General features: G+C 36.2%; 1 protein-coding gene across 1 annotated transcript; it reads right to left on the reverse strand.

The window, feature by feature from the left end:
• Nucleotides 1-180: 180 nt before the first annotated feature.
• CCDC172 (coiled-coil domain containing 172) lies at nt 181-18,285 on the reverse strand. Its single transcript, XM_050337283.1, has 8 exons — nt 18,207-18,285; nt 17,942-18,027; nt 14,861-14,977; nt 13,400-13,565; nt 11,509-11,610; nt 10,455-10,557; nt 1,098-1,185; nt 181-257 (listed from the first exon to the last, which is right to left on the reverse strand). Exons 1-8 carry the CDS (start codon nt 18,283-18,285, stop codon nt 225-227), a joined length of 774 nt encoding a protein of 257 aa, XP_050193240.1. The 3' UTR covers nt 181-224.
• Between the last annotated feature and the right edge of the window lie 5,360 nt (nt 18,286-23,645).

Consider the following 23,645-nt stretch of genomic DNA (forward strand, 5'->3'; position numbering starts at 1 on the left):
GAGAGGGAGTTAAAGATGGGTGGCTGTTGAACTTGAGGATAAAACACGATCCCCCCATCACTTTTACATTAATAAAACTTAATTTTAATGAAAAGTAAAGGCAGATACAAACTGTGAAGTAATCAAACAAAAAATAGATGAAAATCTGATAGACTCTGAGTAAGATAGTTTCAAAATATTCAGATTTGCTTCTGCGACACTCCATATCACATGTGACATGTTATTCACTTGCCTGAAGACTTCTTTTGTGATAAATTCTGGAAAAGAGAAAGAATTGAATTAAGGATAATGAAATCTTACGACTTCTGGTTTTTGGGTTTTTTTGGGTTTTTTTACAGAGAAGTTTTTAAACATTGAGATTTTTTTCTTTCTGAAGAAATTAATGTTAAAATTAACAGATAAAGTACAAGCAAGTTACATTACTTCAACAGAAACTTGACACTGATTATAAAAGTGAGCAATGCAAATTTCTCATGACTGTCATTCTGCTACTGATGGTAGTGGCAGCTGAATCTTCATACAGCTCAATCAGAATCTTCATACAGCTCAAACGAACCTCTAAAAGCCCTTTGTTTCCCAAATGGGACTTCAAAATGTTTTTCTCTTTGTATTATTACACAGACTGATAATCAAGAAATCTGAATTAGGATAGACATTTAGAGAAAAACACAATTTTAGTAAGTTTTTGTAAGGAATTTTAGAGAGTTAACAAAGCACTATATAAAAGGATCCTATTTCTCCATATTCACATCTAGCAGCTTGAAGTAAAGATAAGTTTAGTTCCAAAAGGCATAATCTTATGCAGCTTTCAACAAACTAATGATTTGTATTAGTCCCACAAATACATCTTTTTTGAGCTAAACCCAAATCTTTGTATCTTTGTCTCTTCTCTGTAAATTTCCTTTTCTGTAAGAAATTATATAACTGGACATTTGGAAATAAGCCAAAAGAAATGAGTATTGGAGTGGGCCTGTAATGTGAGAGTGTTTAGATGTGTACATATTATAAAAAAATGCTTACCTCTGCTAATTATTCTAAATGACACCTTTAAAACTAAAATTATCAAACACTTAAAATACATAATGAAAATGGCATACCATTTGCAGAATTTCAATTTCTGTCTGAAGAGTCTCGCAGACACTTTCCCAGCTATCATCTTTGCATTTTTCCAATTCTTTTTTAAGTCTGGGTCCAAAAACAAAAAGAAACTTCAGGTCAGAGAACCGTTGCTGGGCAGCTCTTTTTCCAGCTTTGGTCCCAGTTGTCCATTTGACTGGTGTGAGAAAAGCCTCATCGATCTATTTTCGTGATCAGGATTTACGTTTGTTAGTTTTGTAATTGGCCCTCCACTATGCTGCTCTCTCACAATGCTCTTGGATTTTATTCAGCACTGGTAGTTGTGATGGCAATGTAAGGAAATTCAGAAAGCAACACTTTGGGTTTTTTCAAAGTTTGCCTTGACAGAGTAGTTTGTTAGACAAATTTCTGGACTGTGCTGTTTTTACAAACTGTGAAAGATTTAGGGCCTCATTAGTCATCATTTTCCTTACTTAAACATGTGAATTTGAATGTTGATACTTAGGAAGCACCATATGTTAGTGTTATTTTTCCTGAGTATCTATTTGTAGCCAGTGATGGAGACAGAATGTTGGATTAGATGGGTCCTGTGCCTGACCCTGTGCTATCACCAATCCACACCCCTGCACAGACTCCTCTGCTGCTGCTGCTGCTGCTCTCCCCACACTGCTCCCATTATTCTTCATCACTTACTGTTTCCCAATAGTCTCAGCCAGGACTTCTCCAACTTTTCTACAGTAAGGATTACTTTTAATATAGCTATTTCTCCATTCAAAAGATCATTCAGGCCTGCTAAAAGGAGACACCTTAACTTTGCACAGCAGTGACTGCAGTGGTTTCAATTAATGCTTGGTTGGCCAAGAAAAATCTATGCCAGAGCTTTCAGCAGTCTGATAAATACAAGGTGATGAGATTAGACTGAGTCCTTCCATGGCTGTCAGAAGAAAAGCATAATGACAAAGCTAAAGTTGTTTACCCTTAATACAGTTTCAGGAAACAATGTGAATATTCTGGGACATACAAACAGGCTGAGAAAAGGAGGAAAAGTATATATTCTGCTTGTCATTAAATAGCTAAACTGGTGCATCAAAGCTGGACCTCGTTTCTTCTGAAGTTGGAAGGGGAGGTACCACCCATTTTTTCTTTTATATATTGTAATAGACAAGAAATTATTTAACCCTATTATACAGATGATGCACCTCTTTGGCTGCAGTGGAGTTGGTTTTCTACACAAGACAATGGTTTTATTAAAAGTAAAAGGTATATTTTCATATGAGAGGCATAGCTTAGTCACTGTGCAACATAAGAGTACTAACATAAGACTGCCCTGTAAGTCAATTTTGCTGTTCCTGTGGAAGATGCAAATATCTTACCCTCAATATGAAAAAAGTATGAGCTGCATGTGCTTGTATTATAAGGGAGTAAATGCCTCTGTTTTCAGAAATATTTCTCATAATACAAACAAATATCAAAAAAAAAAAAAAAGGAAATTTTGAACTAGACTTTAAATAATGAAATATTCACTGCTCTGTAGGATATTGTTAGTTTACAGACCACTTCTTTGAGAGAAGTTCATTTAAAGGTCTAAGATCAGCTTGTGATCTTGATTAAATCAGCTTTACTTCATTGCCTTGTCTACTCATTTTTTTCTCAGTGTTCTTTGTTAGTGTGGTATTAGAAACCCAAGACAAACAAAAGCCCTACTTTGCCTAAACTGCCTTAGAAAAAGGCAGAGTTCGTTGATCTCAGAGAAAATGCTCTCTCATTGTCTTCCACAGGCTAAAACTGATGCACAGTCTGTTTGCTACTTGTCAGCTAAGAATGATACCAGTCCATGTTGGCTGTAAATTAAGGATAGAACAACCAGAAGATAAGCAGTAGGAGTTGCTTATCTCTGTCCTGGGATTGTGAATTAATTACTATTGATGATGTGCTTTGAAACGAACATTTTGCATATGGATTTTAAAATTTTATTTCAAACATTTTATAAAACTTCTAAATGTAGTGACAGCACAATTCCTTACATAACATCAGGTTGTGGTGATAAAAGACACATTCATTCAAATGTGGTGTTTAATTCTTACATTAATCAATTGATTCTGCTTTCAGGTCTTACTTCTTTCTTATTTAGAAGCTAGATAATTACAGTATGTGCCAGGAATATTATACTCACAAAATAAGGGCTGTCTGTTAGGTTATAGTCTACAAAATTAATGCATTGGAGACGCCTGAGTTACTGAATAAATGATGAAGTTTTACCAGAAGGAATGTGAGACAATGGAACTATTAAAAAAATGCTTAACCTGAAAGCAGATTTAGGTTTTTCATTTTACATTTAAGATAAGCAGGATATTCATATTCATCTTTCCACTATCAGATTAAATGTGCAAACCAATTATTCATGAAACTATCCTGTTTAGATGGAAGGCAGGTTTTCTGTCACCTTTGGAAATGGAAAGAGATGTAACTTTTGCCAGAACAAGGATTAATATGACAATTATATCCTCGTTTATGACTATGATAAAAAGCAGATCTCTTAGAAAGAATAACCTGAAAAATCACATTAGCATTTGGCTGTCCATGTCCTTTGGTTTTATTTTTACCATTCTGTTCTCTCTGGTGACAATAAAATATATCTTTATAACAAGTCCTTGCACTGCACTAAGAGTGCGTTGGTAAATTACAGCATCACAGCTAATGAACAGCTGGAGCGGAAATGCCATATTTGAAACAGCAAACCCCAGTCTTAAATCAAGTAGCTGGGACAACAACATCAGCATTTTTTGGATGCTAGCCTGTCCTAGACTGAGCTCCACTACCAATGGCCCATTTTCCATTATTCTTGAATGCCAGAAGTGACAGAGATGAAGAAGGAGGGGACCACTGAAGATGATCGATTTTGCAGCTTTGAAATGAGCCCAGCTATTAAATGTCATTGGCATTTGTGGTTGATCCACTCTTCTTGAATTTCAGCTGTGTATGCACAGGGAAAATAGGAAAAATAATTGCAAAATCATTACTTGCTGGCATTATTAATTGAACTACGGAAAAAATAATGTTATTGTCAAACGGGTTTCTCCGAAAATCATCCATGGATTCAAATTACTGGATGAAGACTTCAGTATCCAAAACTTGCATTTCAAGAATAATTTTATGTAAAGAGTTCTCAAAGGAGAAATAATTTATGTAGAAGGCAAGGTTAATATGCATTTTTAGTCTGGTTTTTTTATCCTAAGTGGGGATGAAACACCCTAGCTGGTTGTTGTTGGAGTTGCAGAAGGAGCAGACTGTCTCTTAGTTATGTTCTGCTGAGACAGGAAAAACATCTTTTTCATATTCTCCTTCTTGTCTTTGCCTTGTTTATGACCACCATTTTATTTTTTAAACATAAATTGGAGGGAAAACATTATGGTGTATTATAAAACAGAATTGCTTGACACTGATATACAGGGCATAGAATTCATGGTACAAAATGAAACTGTGTAGGAAGTTATATATAAAACTGGAGAGTATGTATGTTGATTTTCCTGAATTTTATTGTAAACACCAGGAGATACATTTATCAAGGTTTTAAAACTTTATTGAGACTGAAGAAAACCATCGAAAACTTTGGTTTATTGTCTCAAGCTGAAGCAGAGGTAACACACTGAGGTCATTCACTCTCACTTCAGTACTGGCACTAAATTAATATCTGTGTTTCTCTAGTGAGAGCAAGATTTTGCTGGGTATTTACAATTTGCTGACACTACTAAACAGAAAATGCTATTGATAAGGCTGCAGAAGTCAATCAATTTCAGACTATTATCAATTGATTGAGGAAAGGAGAAAACAAGTCCTAAACAGAGTTTAGTATCTCAAAATATAGACCCAAGTGCTTGAGTTACACAATTAAATTATAAAAGTCTGTGCTTGGTAGAGCAGGAAGAGAATAAAAATTAAGAAAGTGATCTAGGAGTAATAATAAATAGTAGCAAGAAGATTAAACATGAAAGCAAGGAGGGTACTAGACCACATAACAATGGGAATTAAATGCAAATTAAAAGAAATAGAGCTACTTAGGTAAAATAAGAAAGTTTCGGTTTTTGCTGTCCTGGATCAAATGCTGAATGTAAAATATGCAATTTTCACTGATTAAAGCTTGCATTTTGTGAATGCTGTCAGGCAACTATTTATAGGAATAGTCAGAGGTCTTCAAAAGCGTGGTGGTACTTTTTTTTAATTTATATTCCCCAAATACATAAAACATCACAAGACATCTTTGAGGAATATATTATTATAGATGAATAAACATGAAAAGGTTAAGGCACACTGAATTAAACTGCACATTAGGGTGAGGTTTGCTTTTGTGCAGACAGTAAAACCAAAGCTATATGCACTCCTTTTCACAGGAACTGGAAGAAGAGTTACACAGGAAAGAAAAAACTGTACCAACATCAGAGACGTGAAAATGAAACGTGTTCCTAGGGGTCAGTAAGATTCCTACTGAGGCAGGGAAAGTAAATAGGGGTCAATGATCCCTCTCATTCAATTATCTTGATTTTTCTATTGTACAGGGAAAATTAGATCTTAATCTGGATGTATTAATATGGCTACCCCACTGGTGAAATCCGTGTCTCTATAATGTACTGCTTTCTTCTTTTTTATAATTTTTCTCAGAGCTAAAAAGGATTTAGAATTGTCCTTCTTTCCTTCTGCATTATGGGCTCTCCATACTCTACTCTTCTTCCAGGTTGAATGCATCTCCTTTTTTTTGACAAGTAGGTGACAGATTTGTACACAGTATTTTTACACCCTCCTGCTTTTAACTCCTGCATAACTCTTGCTTTTATCTTGTCCACAGCTATATTTACTTTTGATGTTTATAGTTGTATTTTGCTCACACAGTAAGCTCAGACCTCTCCTTTGCTTCCAGGTACCTCTTATTGAAGCCCTTAGTTGTGTTCAAATAGATCAACTTGCACTGTATATAATTATATTCCTCCTCTTTTCCAGCAAATTCCAGTCCACAAGGTGTAGTTTTTTGATTATTTTACACTATTGTCTTAAAATACTTCCTATTCCAAAGTCATCATTTAAAACATTACCCATGACCAGCAGTGACTGTAGTTGCCTTCTTCAAGCACCAGAATTTCTATTTTCAGACCTATTTCTGTTGTTAATATTAGTCATTTCTTTCCTTAATTTTTTACATATGTCTTCCTCAGGTTAACCAGTCGTTTCCCATGTGGGTTAACATCAAATACTTTATTAATGTCTAGATGGATGGCATTTGAAGTTTCTTTGCCTAACCAATTTGTTGTCTAATGAAAAGAAATCTGAAAGATTTCATTAGTCAGATTTGATCTACTTTTTGTAAATACATACTGCAATTCATAATGGAAACTTATTTTAACATAAACTATAGTAGTTCTACTAGGCACTACTATTAAAAAGAAAAGCTCAAAAAAATCAATGAGGAGATTGCCACTGAAAAACTAATTTTGAACCACAAAAATTACTCCAGAGAGTGATATCTCTTGATTATTAAATTTAACATAAAATTAAATTGCAATTTTTTTTTTTACCCCACCAGAACCATCCATGGCCTCAGGCACTCTGCTGTTAGCATGAAATATTTTTCAGCTCTAATGAATATATTTTCTGTATGACCTGTATGAAAGAAAGAATTACTTCTTCCTTCCTAATTTTGGTAATGGAATTTCTGCATTATAAAGTCTAAGAAGCAATACTGTATTTTTGGATTTAGACAAGTATACAAAGCCTTGAACTACTTAAAAAGTAAGCAGATTTCATGCACTTCCTTTCTGCTACTTCTTTTCTGAAGTAGAAGAGAGATTCAGGTTTCAAAGAAACATTTTATCCTCAGTCTACCTTTTAAATAGTGTGACAAATACCAGTTTTAGGTAGAAATGTTCTCTTCTAGTCTAAATGAGCTTCAATTCAAATTATTTCTAAGCTGCTTTACTTAAGGCAACACAAAAATCTAAAATTAAAATGTGAAAGAAGATAAATAATTAATATAGTAATTACAATTAATAGAATAGTGAAATGACACAGTTAGGGATTTACTGGTATCAGTCTCTGCTTGACTCCTGAGTTGTTCCACTCAAGTGATGCTACTTGAACCTGCCAGGGAAATGGGACTCCAGAGAGCTGATGCCAAAGTTCTTTCCTACTGTTTTGTGTTTGGGGTTGGCACTGACAGAACAGATGATTAAAATAAAGCTTTTGATCTTAATTGCAGATCTCTTCAGGAAACAGAAGAAAGCCTTCTTATCTTAAACATTTCTCTGAATTATGTGCCTTTATCTTGACACTTGCATTGTCCAGGGTGTCTTTAGGTAAGAAGGTACAGTGGCTTATCCATAACTATGTCTGTGCTTAACATCCCAATTTTGGTTACCCTTTTTCTGTACCTGGTGTGTATTTAAACAAGCCTCTTACTGCAGAACCAACAGCTTTTAGAATTACCCCTGTGTGCTTCTCACAACCTTTTGTAATTCTTTGATGGATTTGAGAGGAAAATTTTATGAAACTGCAGACGTTGTATAGGACATTTTTCTCAGATCAAAGATAAATTGCTGTAATTTGAATTAGCTGGCTACACTGAAATGCAATTTACTTTTAGATATATACTTAATTGTAATGAAGATTCTTGCCTTGCCAGCTACTTTTGATATTGATTTTTAAGCTGGAACTAGGAATGTGATACAGTAACAGACTTGCAGGGTGATCAGAGAGCTACATATATCAGGTTATTGATGCTGACTGTCTCTCACATTTGTTCTAAGGAAGCATTAAAAACATTGGTATTTTTACCATTTAAAGAGTGGTGTGGTTTCCAGCTCTGTAAAAAGAGAATCAAATTTTGTGCTTATTTCATGGAAAAAAAAATGTACTTTTCATCCATATTACTGGTGCCAAAATATTATCATCTTTATATGTTATAAAAATGATTTTCAGTAAAAAACTAGAATTCTATTCTTGCAATAAATTTTGTATGGGGGAAAAAACTTAATCTTGTTAGGCTAAAAAGGGTTGTTTCTCTGACACAGCAGGTTCAATCTCATTGATTTTAACATAGCCAAAATTGACTCCTGTTAAGCTATAGACACTGGTATGTGCATATATCTCAGGGAGAACCTTCAAGGATGAAAGCTCTGCAACCTCTCTGGGCAACCTTTTCCTTTCCTTCCACTATCCTCATGATAAAAATGTTTTTCCTTAAATTCATTCTAAATCTTCTCATTTCAACGTCTGCTTTTTGCCTTTTGTTCTCCCGCTGTGCAGGATTGGGCAGGTCCTGGCTCCACCTTCTTGATGATACCCTTGTAGGTACTGGAAAGTGAGCAGGTACCTCCTGGGGGAATATTTATAGACTGCAGTATTTACAGCATGGAATACTTTAACCCCCTTTCATTCTCTCAATTCAGTAGTCCAAATCAAGAAGTGATGGTAGGTGTTAAAGAAGAGAAGGAAAAAAAGAGAATTGCTAGAGTTGTAGGAGCCTGATAAGAGTTTGGGATGATTCTAAAGAGCGCAGCACTGTGACACAGAAGGGTAGACAAATGAGGATTGCCTGACTGAAAGGCAGAATCTCTTACTGCTGACATGGAAATGCAGTAGCATATCTATGTTGCTTCTGGCATCTGAGTTAACTTATTCAGGGCTATCTCTCTCCCTCTATAAAGCACTGAGCTTTTCTGATCAAAAGCAAGTGCAAGATAAAAGTATGACTTAGGCAAATCTGTCCAAATTTTTTTCCAGTATCTGAAATGAAAAAGCATTTCAATGTAAAGAAAATGTACTCAGTATATTATTACACTACAAGAAGAGCTTGCATTTTGTGACATTAGTCATAGCAGTAGCAGCAGTTTATATTTGGCACTACATGCAATTATCAAATAATGTAAGCTTATCTTGACCACAAAAGAAGGCATTTCATTAAATAAGCAAAATATCATCCTCCTTCTTGCTTTGGTTGTAAATGGCACTTGCTGATTTTGCAGTTAATAGAATTTAATATGTTTTATCCACGTTTTCCACCCAGATAAAACCAAAGCAATGTTCTGCAGAGCTGTGAGTTACTTTCACTGCATAGAAAGACAGACACATATGGATTTGAGTGATCCCTGGGATCTCAGTGGCAGAGCTGGGAACTGAAAGTAACACAATGTTTGTTACTTCTGTACCTTACACAAAGGGAACCTGTTACAGGAAACTAATTACACCAATTTGGATATTCAGTGGCATCGTGGCAGTAAACTACTCCAAGGAAGTCTGTTATTTAGAAGGAAGGTGACAACCTCATGTATCACAAACCCTCATATATCACGACTGAAGGAGTAATGTAAGCAAGTGAATTATAACATGCTGTCCTAGGGAACCCTTGCTGTTATTATTATTTACACTGTGTCTTCCATGTATACGTTGAATGCAAATTTTTTGCAACTGCATGCAGGATTGTGAGCTAATTAATTTTTATGCTGAGGGAATTCTGGCCATGTCTCAACACCATGTAAGAGGTTGAAGAGAGTTAGTAATAGGGCTGATATATCATTTTCTTTCGAAAACCGATATTCAGCAAAAAATGGGCCATTACCAAATCATCTTTCAGAAAATTGCCCAGGGTTCTCTGCAAAGTTATAACTTTCCATTGAAAGTTTTCAGAAAAAAAAACCCACCCTATATTTATTTATTTTTGGTAAAAGCTTAGCAATATATAGGAAAGAAACCCATAATGGTAATAACAGTTATGTTTTCCTCAACAACTTTTGCTTGAGAATCTTTCAGGCCAGCTTTTCCAGAAGGAGTTTCTTTGCATTGCCTATTCAGTATTTTTAAATATCCACAGGCACTTCCATCTGGAACATCATAAGACAGGAAAAAAAAGATGGACAGTTCTGTGATATGGAGCTTTCTGCACCGGAATCCTTTTTTTTTTTTACAAAAACCCATTACATTATTTTCTGTAAAGTGCAAATCTAATTGTCTGACTTAAGCAAATTGACAAGAAATGAGTCATTACCACTCGGTTCCCAAGAATCAACATTCACTGTTAAGGGAGACTGTTCAAGGTCTTCTTTCTATCTTGGTTAAGTCTTCAAAATTTTGTTCTAAACTGGCTTAACTGGAAGGCAAACTGGAACTGATAAAGATCACAGAGAAAACCCTGCATTGAGTAGCTCCAGCACAGGGCCCAGCAGGCCCCAGGAGGTTACTGTGGCCAACCCATCCCGCTGCAGTGGGCTCTGTGCAGCCCTTCAGCTGCACTGGGCACTTCATCAGGAAAGGTAAGACAATCATTGCCACCAGGACTGGTCTGCAGTTACAGACCTAAAATTATACTTAGGAACTCATTAACATGAGACTTGTACCTTAAACATTCAGGATCAGTCTGAGGTTTTTCAGTGACTTGGACTTTTTCTGCTTCTAAATCTTTTGTCCTTCTTTCAGCCTCCCTGATTGCTTTCTCAAGGTCTAAACATGAAATCAGAATCACCTTATAAATATATATTAATCATCCATATTCAAATAATTTCTACATTTTCTAAATTTATATTTTCTGATATTTCCTCATGAAACTGAAGGGAAAGGGCATCTAAATAAAGAACATGTTTTTATTATTATGATTGTAATTACATATTGCAATCTAGAAAGTTCCACTCCTTTTCTCAAACAATTTTGATCACATTTACTGCTTTTCTTAGCTCCTACTGAGACATGTTACTTATATATTTGTAAAAAAGGTTACTAAAGGGCTCTAGATTACATTTTTTAATCCAGATTTCAAAATTATCCCTATTGCTGTGATCAGTTTTGACACAGAGCCGTTAGTGGTTCCTTCTGGACGTTTTCAGCTTTTCATTTTATAGAGTTTGCTGAGTACTTGACACCCCTCACAGATGTCCTTTTTTATGCACACACTTCCACACAAAACCACACAAATGTCAGTAAACAGAAGACAGTTGAATTTACAACTCAGAGGTTCAGCACCTCGGACAAACCTGTCTTTCTCAGTCCAAGCCACATTGCTTTTAAAACATTTGAATTTTAGTGACATTCTTTAATTATAGGTTAATGGTTTTAAAACAATATTTATGTTGATTTTAAGTGCACTTTGAAACAACCAAATTCTCCATTTAAGTACATGACTTACCAGCAAAAGCAAAAATTTCTTTTTTATATTTATAGCTCATGATTCAGCAGATCTCTAGATCTCATTATCACTGACATTCAAAATAAATCTCATTGAAATCTCTAATTTATTATAGCCATGTTTAAAAATTATGTATTACATATCGTAAAAATTAATTAAAATCTTGTTACTGTGATTTCTTTTTCTTGAGAAAAGGAACTTGACTGAAAAGATTTTTCAAAAGCCTTTGTCAAGCAGAAACAATTATCATAGCAAGTAATTATCAGGCACACCTTTGAGTTCACTTTGGAGAGTAAATAAATCCTGCTTTAACTCATTCTTCTGCAGCTGGAGTGCATTTAACTGAACATTTTTATGTTCCATTGACTCCATTTCTAAGAAAAAGATACATTTAAATTAAAATAAGTTGCAGTTTTAGCATTCATGATACAATCTTAAATATTCTTAACTACTTCTATCAATATTCAGCTAGTGAAAAAGAACCTTGAATATAAAACTAAAATAAACTAAAATCACTCATATAAAACACAGTTCACAGGAAATTATAGGTCATACAATGCATTCTGTGAAAGAAAATAGGTTTTATTGTTATTAAGATATTCAACATATTTTGTTATCTGGGCAGAAAAAGAATGTTTTGCTTTAGAGTTACTTCAGCTGCAAAGAAAGGAAGATGACTCACTGAATAGGTGGAGAGCAGTCACCTCTCAGCAGGAGTGAAAAAAACCCACTTAATTTGTTTAGTCTTATGGATATTTGAACCTGACTATTGACAGCATCTGAAATGAATTGTGATTGTTTTTCTAACAACTGGAGGTCCTTGCATAATTCCCATTTTAGAGTTACTAAAAGTTTTCACTTCAGTGTTGTCAGTGTGCTCAGGACTGTAGCAGACCAAAGACAGGCAAGTTGTACCTCAAAAAAAGTGCAAATAAAGGGTAGAATCAAGACAGCAACTGAACCTAGAGAAGAATGTTGGTCCCACTTCAGGTCCTACTAATCATTTAACTGCCCAGATCTGCCTGAATATGTAAAAATTAATTGCTAAAAGTAGCACTTGCCACCAAATACAGACTTCTTTCAGTTGTAGATTAGAATCACAGCAATAAGAAAGAAGGTACTACCAAATCAAACTCAAATGGATAGTTTTATTTCAGTAACTTTACAGCAGATCTTGGGAATTGGAAGTGCTGGTGTTTGACAAATCATGAAACTGGAAAGGACTTTGAGGGGTCATCTACGGCATTCCTTCTCCTGAAGGTGGGATCAGCTGTGCCTCTGCTGTTCCTGACAGATGATTGTCTGTCCTGTTTTAAAGACCTTTGGTAGTGAAGACTCCTCATTCCTTTGATAATGGAATCTCCTAGGGCAGAGTGTTTTAGTTGTTCACTGTTTTTAGAAAGACTTCTAAACAGTCAGACAGACTCTCCTTTATTGTGTTTTACACTTGTTACTTTTTATTCAGTTCACTATAGATATGGAGAATATATTAATTTCCTTTTTACAGGATCCCTTAATAATTTTAAGACTGATATTCATCTTTCATCAGTCTTTTCCTTAATAGGTTAAATAGTCACAATTCTTTCATTTTCTTCTTTCTCGTGGACTGCAGAACTGTGATCACTGTCACTGGTCCCATGTGGACTCTCTCCAGCTGGTCCACAGCTTTTCTTGGAGTTTAACATCAAAATGAGATGCACAGTACTCCAGCTAAGAGCTTAACTGCCCCAAATAGAGTGAACAATTATTTTCCATGCCTTAGAGGTCAGAATTATGTTTATGTCTCAGTGTGGTGTTGGCATTCTGATGTCACTGACTCATGTTCAGCTCGTGATCCATGACGACCCCTATTTCCTTGCAGAAGGCCTTTTGAGTCTGACCCTGTGTTCTGAGAGATCTCACACTCTGAGCCTTAAAGATCAAGTTCTACTGCAAGACATTTGTGTGTGCAATTCTTTTGAAGCTGAGGACATGCACAGAACTCAACCACAGATGATTCTACCAAAACCAGTCACAGGGTGTGACAGAGCTCCTCTGTGCTGGCTGACATTAGACATCAGCAGACACTTCTGCAAGGGAATGCCACTAAAAGTACTGGTTTGCACAGTTATGTTTCACTGATTTGTATTAATGCAGGATACACCAGTTTAATAGAAGACTTACCATTTTTCAGCAGCGCTGCCTCATTCTCTAAATCCTTTATTTCAGTCTTGACTTTTTTTTTAATCAAAAGATCCCTATTACTTGTTAGTCCATATTCATTGTTAAACTCTGTCACTTCTCTGGTAAAATTATCTTCCTCTTCAGCAATCTTTCTCTTTGCATCTGTCTGAAATAAAGAAAGGGAATATTGAATGTTCAGGTGAAAAAAAAAAGAAAGCTTTGTTAGGCTAGGCAGACTGAAACACACTATTGTTTCTACCCTTAAATTTGTAGTATAAATAAATAAACAAAAGTAAATAAAATGTATAAGTAAATTATTTCCTGAGTTATAAGAACATGAATATGGTCTACAGCTCTACCATTATGTCTGTTGTTTTAACTTTTTTTTCCCCCTGTAAAAATGAAGGATATATTCTTAATAATAACGCATTTAAAAAAATCGCTACCTTATCTTCCAGAATTGCACCAACAGTTATTTGGTTCAACTATTTTACTGGAGTTAGTAGAAAGTTCTGTTCAAAGTCAGTAGCCTAGCAGGGCTGTTCCTTTTTTTTAGATTGTTATTAACTTAAATCAAGGTGTTGTTTATTCCTCTGCAGAACTCAGGCTGATTTTAACTCCCTTAATAACTACCAAGAAAGCTATAGTTGATAGGAAATTACTGTTTAATTTTCTGGAAATTCAAACAAGAAAGGTTATATTCAGTTTCTTTTAAGAAATATTAATTGATTTCTAAGTCAAATAGAATGAAATGTCCCCTATATACAGGAAAAAGAAATGATAACCCACATATCAAGCTCGACTGGCTCCAGTTAAAAGAAGCTTCACACATATATTGGGAACACTTTGGATGCTGCAGAAATGATTACTCAATTAAGAAAATATCTGCCTAAAGATTTAGGGTTAATACTGGTGATTTGTACTGAACATTTGAAGTAAGAGGAAGGCAATATTCAGGTTGGCATATGAGAGAACTGAAAAACTTCTTGTCTGTTGTAAGTAGCTACCTTTGAAGAGGTGGTTGGCTGTGTCTGCCATCAAAGACATTGTGTGATACGTCAGGATTGCCAAAATGTGGTGTGGGCCTCCCTGGGTTTTTCCTTTGAACCTTCTCAATCAGTTTTGACTGTGGATGAGCCACCCAAATTTCCTAGTTTACTTTTCCAGAGGAAATAATCTCTCAGAACTGGAGCTCAGTCATACAGCAGCAGACATTAGAAAATGAAGAATGTTAAATCAGTTTTGTAGATAAACTGCACATAGACTATGTTATATTGTGGTTTAAAGTAAAAGTGACAATTTATCTACATTTACATTGTTACATAAGCTAGGGTAAAAAAAAAATTCTTGATTTAAAATATTAGTTCTTTCAGATTTTCAAATTTTAAAGCTCTTCTGCCCAGTAGAAAAGAGCTGTCTGAACACCACAGCTGGGAACAAACACCATAGCTGGGAACATACTAAGACTTTCAGAAGACTGCTTTTTTCATTAAGAAGTTCAGCTTTCTGTTTCTCCAAGCTATCTTCATGTTTCTTCAGAATTTCTAAGTAGAACTGCTTTTCAGACAAGTGCTGAACCTTCCAAGAGAAAAAAAAAGAAGTTATGAAGAAAGGTTATTGTTTTATTGTTTCACATACTTTGATATTGTACACAAGGATCTTGGTCCAGTTCAAACACCAGCTGCCATAGCTGCTGGATTAGCAAAAGCATAACAGCTCTTTCTTTTTCCCCCCACTAATCTTCCAGGATACCACTAAGCTTTTCAAAATCTTCTTTCTTTAAAAGACACATTTAGTGGTGGTCTGTCTATCTAGAATGGCAATTTAAAGCCTGCTTGGTTCAGGAGATGTTTTTTTCAGGTTAAAACCAGGAGAAGTATTGACCCCTGGGATCTTTTACCCAACACAGGACAGTGTCCCCCATCTAACCCTGTAAAGCTCCTCATCTACCCAATCAGACAATAATATCAGAGGGACAGGGGTTCAACATCGCAGTTCTGACCAAATGGCTGTACACGTCACCAACTCTGCAATGCTACTGTGGCATATGTGAAGGAAGGAGGGATATGCTCATGTTTTTTCTGAGCATAATTTCTGGAATTTTTAGCCAAGAAAGCGTAATGGAAATCAGCTCACTGATTAGGGACAGTTTGCCCATAACCACCCAAAGCCCCGAACTTCAATTTTGCATATAGATTTATTTTGAGTTTTAATAATATTAACCATTAATTAATTAGAAGGGTATGCTGTTCAACCACTGCATTTTCAACATTTGTTGGAGTTCTTCTCAATTTTCCTGCACATCTACTATATCATTGTCTAACCTAAGATACACAGTGGAATAAACTATAATAACAGATAAATAGAAAACAGCTAAGTGTTGAAGAGGCTTAAAGGATGAGAACCATTCACCTGATGGAGTGAAGTTCTCTTGAAGTGAGTCAAGAGAATGACTCAGACTGTAATGCTCAGAGCAACGAGGAGGGAAAGTAAAGTGTCCACAGACTGCAAAGGCACAGGGTAAGTATCAGGAAGTAAATTGAATAGTCAGGCTGGTAAGGGGACTGTTTGTGTGAGTAGAAGCAGAAAAGACCAAATAAGAGCGGTATTACAGTGGTAAAAGTAAATGGTAAAAGTAAAAAGATTTAAAATTAAACAATGTAGATGATTTTGGAGAGGACACAGACAAAGTGCATCTGGTCAAAATAGGAGGATAGTGGAATGAAAATGCCCTAAGATGAATGTGAGAGTTGGGAAGGAAAGGACCAGAGTTTTTCCTTATTCCTGATATGTCCAGCATGCTAAGTGTCCAGGAAGTGCTTGCCTTAGGAGAATTTATTTTACATATTAATTCAAAGCTCTAGATGGTCTTATACCACTGTATTTGTATTATTTGTATTACTGAACATAACTAGCTGCAGTGTAGTTTCTCCATCTGTAAGATGCCAACCTCATCTATGCATTTACAACCAATTTTTTTAAAGAAATCACTGAGCTATGAACTGTAAAATGTTATAATCCGGGTTCTAATTACATGCTACCTGATTTTACAGAACAGAGGGAAAAATTGCATTTCCTAGGATTCTCTGATTGACCACAGGCAGTGTCTGTGAAATAGATGTCAAAAAACTTTTGAACTCAGTCTCATCTGCTTGGTCAGGCATCAGCTGCTGGGCATGCTTCTGGTTGGATATGTCTGATTATAAAGAACTGCAGTTATTTGGTGCAGGATATTAGCTGAACAGCATTATTTAATATTATTTGAATTGCATGAACTATTATAGACGTATGTAAACCTAATTCCTGTACTGAAAAATAAATTAAATAATGTCAATAACTATATAATCTTTAAACCTAAATACAGTCTGATTGAAATGTATTTTCGTATTCCACTACTTTTCTGTATCATTTCCTATCTATAAATTAATCAATGTCAGAGTAAGCAAGCAAGCAAAATATATTTTTGTGGACATCAGTGAGAATATTATTAATCCTGGTCAGTAAAGCACATAAAATTTAATTAGGAGTGGTTCTTCAGCTCTTCCCATTAGTCGTTTACAATAATGGCTCTACTCTTGGGACCTTCTGTACCTACCACATGAACCTTGCTTATAAATCACAATGCATCAACAACAAATTAGTAGTATAAACATAAAATTGTAATGTTCATAAATAAATTTATGAGTAAGACTTCACCTAACAAGCAATATCCAGATGTAATCTGTGTTGGCTAAATAAGTTACTACTTTAAAGCACCTTTGGGCTCTGAGATCGTGACATGCATAAATGTGAGCACATGAATAACTGCTTGTAAGATTACAGTCTGAATTGGCAACCAGTAAATAGTTGTAAATGAGTTCTTTTTTATTCTGACCAGTAATGTTGATATTTATTATATATACTACATAGTCCTTTACAAAAGGCAGAAGAGCCTGTGTTTGGAAGGATGAAAATCATCTCCCAAACATTTATTTTCACAACTAGGTGAGGCAATCCCCCAAATGTTCTTGAAGTTGTTTGCTTAAGTGATAGGATACAAGAGTTCTGACTTCAAAGGAGGCTCCATATGCTTTCCTGTTGTGAATACATATTCTGTCAGCAAAGATACTTAAGAGCACCAGGGATGGTATTTAAACTTCATTTTTCAGACACAAGCAAATGGATTTTCAAATAATTTGCAACTGCAGGTGTTACTCGTGAAAAGCTCTGCAAAACTGGAAGCTTAATCTGAAAATACATCTGATTAAATGGAAAGAGTAATAAAATCACTAAGTAGATTTAGAAACTTTCCTCTGCCTTTGGCATCCTTAGAAAAAACCTTAGGGCTTGTAAGCCTGGGCTTACAGAAGGGTCTTCAGTGTATGATTCAAACAGGGAATGTTTCCATATATTTTTTTCTGTGGAAGGCCATTAGTGAAAGGCATTGGGCAACCAAGGAATGCACACTCCTTGGAAGTGCTTCTGAATCTATTCCTGAAAGATTATATATTTGTAAACATAGTGTATTTCATTATTATGTACACTCTGAATGTGCCTGCTTACCTTGGTTTCCAAGTTAACTTTTGCAGCGCTCAGCTCTTCTTTTATTTGGTTGATTTTTTCATAGCTCCTGTTTATGTCACACTTAGCTGCAACAACAAACAAAAACCTGTCAGAACGTTTACTCGGTTTGTAAAAAGCTACATCCTTATAGAAATGTACCATTAGCAAGAAGCAGCCATCCCGGCTTTCCCTGGCACAATTCCCCTCAGGACACCCCGGGAACGGAGAGGCCATGCAGGGTGGTCGGTGTCGCCATGGGGCCGACCTTGCTGGATGAAGTGCCTCTTCTCCCTCGCCTGCTTCTCTGTGAACTGGATTTGCTGGAACAAAGCATCCAGGTTCATTTCTGTCCTCTCGTGGAGCCCTTTGTGAGGGCAGGCTGGTGAGAGCCGCGGTGCCCGGCAGGAGGAAGGTGAGGCTGGCTCTGCCCTCAGGGCTCCGCCTCGCCGGGGCTGTGAAGGGAGGGGAGCGACCCGGGCAGAGGGGCCGTGGCTGAGGGGCAGGAGGGGACAGGAGGGCAGGTGAGGGCTGCGGAAAGCAGGGAGGCTGACAGGGAACCTCGGGCAGAGGGAAATGTGGGCGACTGGCTGGGGGAGCCCGCATGGGAAACGGGGAGTGGAAACGAGCAGGCAGGGAAGGTGGACATCAGGAGCAGGAGAAGGAAGATAACTGGTGAGGGAAGAACCAGGTGACACGGAGTCATGTCAAACTTGGGCGCATCTGTGAAACTGGCTTCTGGCTCAGCATCTGGGGAGATATGATCAAACAGCTCTGACTTCTTTATTTCTCTGGGAACATGTGCTTTATTCTGGTTTTCTGCCATCCAGAAGCTGTTCTTCTTTACACCTTCCTTTTTCTATGGAGCGATCACTATCCTTTCTAAAAGTTGCATCAGCTCAGATTTACTTACCTTTTGAAGAGTGATGTCTAACCTGAGCAGCTAAGAAAGTAGGCTAAAATCTGCTATCAGACAGAAGAACAAGGTAAATCTGACTCCATAGAACTTAGAGGGATCAGACTCAGCTCGGCTGCGTTTCACCATGAACGTAAAACGGGCAGAGTTTCTGTTCCAGGTAGTCCCAGTAAGCAAAGATCACAACACAGCCCACTCTACGCTCTTCTGGAGCGTATGTTTACTCTGCTTGGAGCTCCTGCAATGCTCTGGTTTGTACATTACTGGATGGTATACTCAGAAATTTAAGTACCTGGTTGAAAATATAATTCCTATTAGAGGGTTTGCTTCTGCATCTTGGAAAGGATTGACTACACTCCCTGCAGGGAGTAACTGAGTGAAGTTGGCCTATTTGCTTTGAGGCAGAAAACGCCTGGAGGAATGGAACTTTATAGATTTCCAGCCTTTTTAACATTGAAAAAGATTAGGATTATTGACGTTCCTGTATTGTTATAGACATTTCCTCAGAGGAGATACTGTCTTAGCATAGACAGCTGCAGCAAAGTTCAGAAATTAGAAAGAGAAAATCTTTGACCATCAAAAGCAAAACAATATACATGAGAGTACAAACATCTTATTAATCAAAAAGCTGTTCTAAGTTAGCAGACTGAAACTGAGAATTCTGCAAATGCTGCTTAAAAAGCGCTATGTTATAGCTGATAGTGTGCGATAAAATGGTGCTTTTTAAAGGAAAGACATCGCTCTATCTAGGAAAGAAAATGTGGATTCTGATGAAATTTAAAACCCTGAAACTAGCACATTACGTTGCAGGAAATGCAATTATTTTTTAAAATGGAACAAAGTGCAACTGAGGGAGAAGAGTTCACAAAAGTGAATTTAGAAAATGTTTCAGAAGTGAAGCTTCCTTCCCAAAGGCCAAAGGAAAGGCGGATGAGTCAAACAGGAACATTTGGTGATTGAGGCAGTGATTTGTTACACAGGTCTGATGAGTGAAAAAGTCATTTTACAAAATTCAAGAAAATGAACCGCTCTATCAGGGGATCAAGGAGAAAATAAAATGAAAAGCTTTCTTTGAAGTTTTTGAGACTTGACTGCTTTTGTGTTTCGAACTGAGAAAGCTGCTGTAGGCTGGGATAGTGTTCAGTGTCACTTATTAAAGGAACAACTGTGTTTTGTGGAGGGTGCTGCAGTGCCTCTAATTATGGCAAAGGAGCTGCTCTCCCTAGAAAGAAGAGTCTGACTCCAACTGTACTTCTCACTGTCTGAGAATGACCATTCAGCAAGATTAGCAGTTCTGTAAGGGTTTCCTTCAGAGACCAAAAAAGTTCAAAGTGGGGCATGTGTTTGACTTTAAGCTTTTGACTCCTTCAGCTATTTGCCATGTGCTTGATTTTTACACAGTAAATAACTCAATAACTCAGGATTATATAAATTGAACCACATGTGTGAAACATATACAAGTGATTTCAGAATCACGATCAAGGCCATTACTTCAAAGATGTGTAGTTGCTGGCTCCCATGGAAATGGATGAGATGGCATGACCCTGAATGTTTCAGAGTGAAAATAAAATGTGCATTACCTTCATTCAACTCCAACTTTTGCAAAGTATAAGATCTCCTGTAAATCACTAGCTGTTAGAAAGGTGACTTTAATTTCATTCTCTTGGTCCTATCAGTACATCCTAATCTTAATCTATATCTGTATCTTAATCACTGTGCTGTAATCAGGTCATGTCTTTTTAGTGTTCTTCAAAATTAGTAATTGCCCTTTGTAATCAGGCTGCTGTGCTAATAGTGAAGTTTCTTCTAAAAGTTTCTTCTCCAGTTTGTGTAGGAAGAGGAAAAGAAAGATTTCTAAACCAGATTGTTTCAAAAATTGTTTTTCTAAAAGACAAAAATTAAAGAGGCAAAAGTAAAGAAGCAGCAGTGTAAAAGTCAGATGATGCAATATGGTCTTCACCATAAAAAATGTAGAGTAAAATCTAGAAACTGTAGGATTATAGTTACAAATAAATGTCCTCTTTTGGTCTCAGACATTGTTAGTATTATTTTGTCCATATACAAACTACACTGTTTACTTTTGAAATGCTTTATTCATAGCAAACCTTCTTACCAAACTACGTCTCTCTGGTCTCCCTTTGCTGTTGGTGGTCTTTGTATTTTGACATCTGTTTTTGCAGCAACCTTTTTCTACCTGACATGAAGGATTAAAGCCAAACCATTCTGTGGCATAAATTCACAACTGTCATTTTGTGTTCAGTGCTGAAGTGCTATTTCTTTTATGGGCAATAATGTATAGGTGTGTGTGTGTGTGTTGAGAAAAGAAAAGGAAGTGCACTTACCACTTGGAGTGCAGTGCTAAGCAGCAATGCTATCAGAGAGGGAACACAAACAGTAGAAACTCAGTAATTATTTGTCACAACTATGCATAAAAAAATCACAGACTTCTTAAAAATTCATTTTGTAATGTCACGTTTTCAAATCAAGGCTTTAGCTCTGATGTTTAAAACTTCACTGTTAAAATTCAGCAAGCAGTGTAAAACTGGTAACATAAAATAAAGTGCTTTCAGTTTAAAACAAGAACATTTTGTGTTGTGGTTCTGCTGCTCTGGTTGTCCACCCATTGCATGGCAGGGCAGGATGGAGCTGCTCCATCTCTTCCATTGCCTGTCTCCCAGGATGGATGGAATGAGGCAGGCACAGGAGCAGCAGAACAACCTCTTGGTGGTTTCTGCTTGAGTATATTTGAGTTCCTTTTAATAAAAGAAATGGAAGAAAAAAAAACAAACCTAACAAAACCAGAACTCAACTACTGAAACCTAGAGCAGCAACACAGGGAATATTAAAATACAGTAATGACCCATAATTTATGACCCATTTCAAATTTCCTGAGGAACTCAAGCTGAAAACAGTTTAGTTTTTATCTCTGGAAAAGTGAGAGCAAACTGCTGTCCCTCAGGCTGGAAGCTCTCAATTTCTAGTAGACTGTTCAGCAAAGGAGTCATGAACGAACACCCTGTCTCTTCCTTGTAAAAGGAAGGAAATAAACTACAAATTCACATAATAAAATATAAAACGATTGAAAATTTAGAAATAAATGCCTCACAAATTATATGGAAATTAATAAAGAGAAATGAGAATGTTTCTTTTTGCCCCAAATTCCTATTTGTTGTTTTTCAGGTGCAAAACTGTGAGTTAGTGAAAAGCTCTGTGTGTTTATTAAACCCCACTAAGAAGTAACTTTGTATTCCCCCTTAACTTGCCTGGCTGCAATGGGGAATTTGCATACCCTTTTCCACTTTGGTAGGAATGTAAACAACTTCCCAACAGATGTTCTTTATAAGGACAGAGCCTGCTATTTGCATTGTGATATCTCTGTTTGAGTCTTATATCCAAGATTTTGTTTAATTCCATCTGGAAAGGCTTCACTGGATCCCTTTGGCTTACCAAAGCAAAGATCATTCTTTTATGGGTTTAAATCTGTGTTTTCTACTTTCTTTGGTCAGAATCTCACACCACCTGCTTTCTTTGCTGGTTGGTGCAGTTACACAGGTATCCACATTGATCCTCTGCAGTGGTTTGGAGTCTTAAATATATTTCAGTTGTTTCTTTTACTGGATCTAAGAGTCTATCCTAAAACTTTATACCCTGTTATTCTGTAATATTTGGATAAGTGACAAATGAGGCTCTCATTTGAAACATCTATCAGAGCTCTTATTTATCTTGGCATAAGGGGAGTAACTTGTCTAATGGAGAAAGAATGTTTTAGATCTGGAGTGCATATCACAGTACAAAATACAGCCTTGAATTTGTATTTTCATAGTGAATTTTCTTAATTATTTGTCTGGGAAATTGTAGTTTCCTTTACATCAATACTTATTACCACTACGTGTGCACCCAGTGGAAGCTACAGCAGAAACAGTGAAGAAATATTTTTTAGATTTTAATTGTTTGTATCTTCCATTTATGTAAGAGGTTTTTTTTTTTCATTTTGTATTAGCAGACATGTAAATGAATTATCCATTATATTGTAATGTCTTATAAGATGATGGGTGGCATTAAATCCTGTGAAAAAGAGGCTGCTAAAGAAATATTTTGAGGACTGGGACTTTCATGCAAAAGATGTAATCTTGGATTGAAATGAAACAGTCTGTTGAAAAGACTTCATTTTAATCAATTAAGTATGGTATATTTCCTATAATCATATAATGCCAGCATGCCAGCTTATCTCTTTTTGTCACATAAATTTTATCTTAATTACAGAAATTCTTAATGGACACTGAAAAATAGAAGGTAGTAATTTCCCATTTCAGTTGATTCTCAGAAGTTCCCATATAATCCTGCTATATTATTAGATGAGCCGCTGTCATTGTTTCTTCTGAAATATTTCAGGAGATTTTAAAATGTGTTTGTTCTTTAAGCTCTATTTCTACTTGATGCTGCACTTGTAGGAAAAATAATATGTGTAGATGACAGAAATGAAATGGCTTTATTGTCTTTATTCATAACAGGGATGTTATTTAGTGCTGGGTTAGAAAACTTCTATAGTTTCACTGTCGGCATTGAAGCCAAATTAATTTCTTTGCATATCACGAATAACTCTCATGTGAAACCAAGAGTTGTCCATTTTACTTTTAGGTTTCTCTGCTAATAGTTTTCATAAGATTAATTTTATGGTTGCATCCGTGTTCCTTCTTAAAAATATGACAGTTTCCTTAGACGTTTGGAAGATTTGGATACATGCCCATGGGCTGAATTAGGCAGTAGTAGAAATTACTTTGTTTGTTCTAC

This window comes from Myiozetetes cayanensis, unplaced genomic scaffold (assembly GCF_022539395.1).
Source record: "Myiozetetes cayanensis isolate MyiCay16 unplaced genomic scaffold, myiCay2020 scf10, whole genome shotgun sequence".
NCBI lineage: Eukaryota > Metazoa > Chordata > Aves > Passeriformes > Tyrannidae > Myiozetetes > Myiozetetes cayanensis.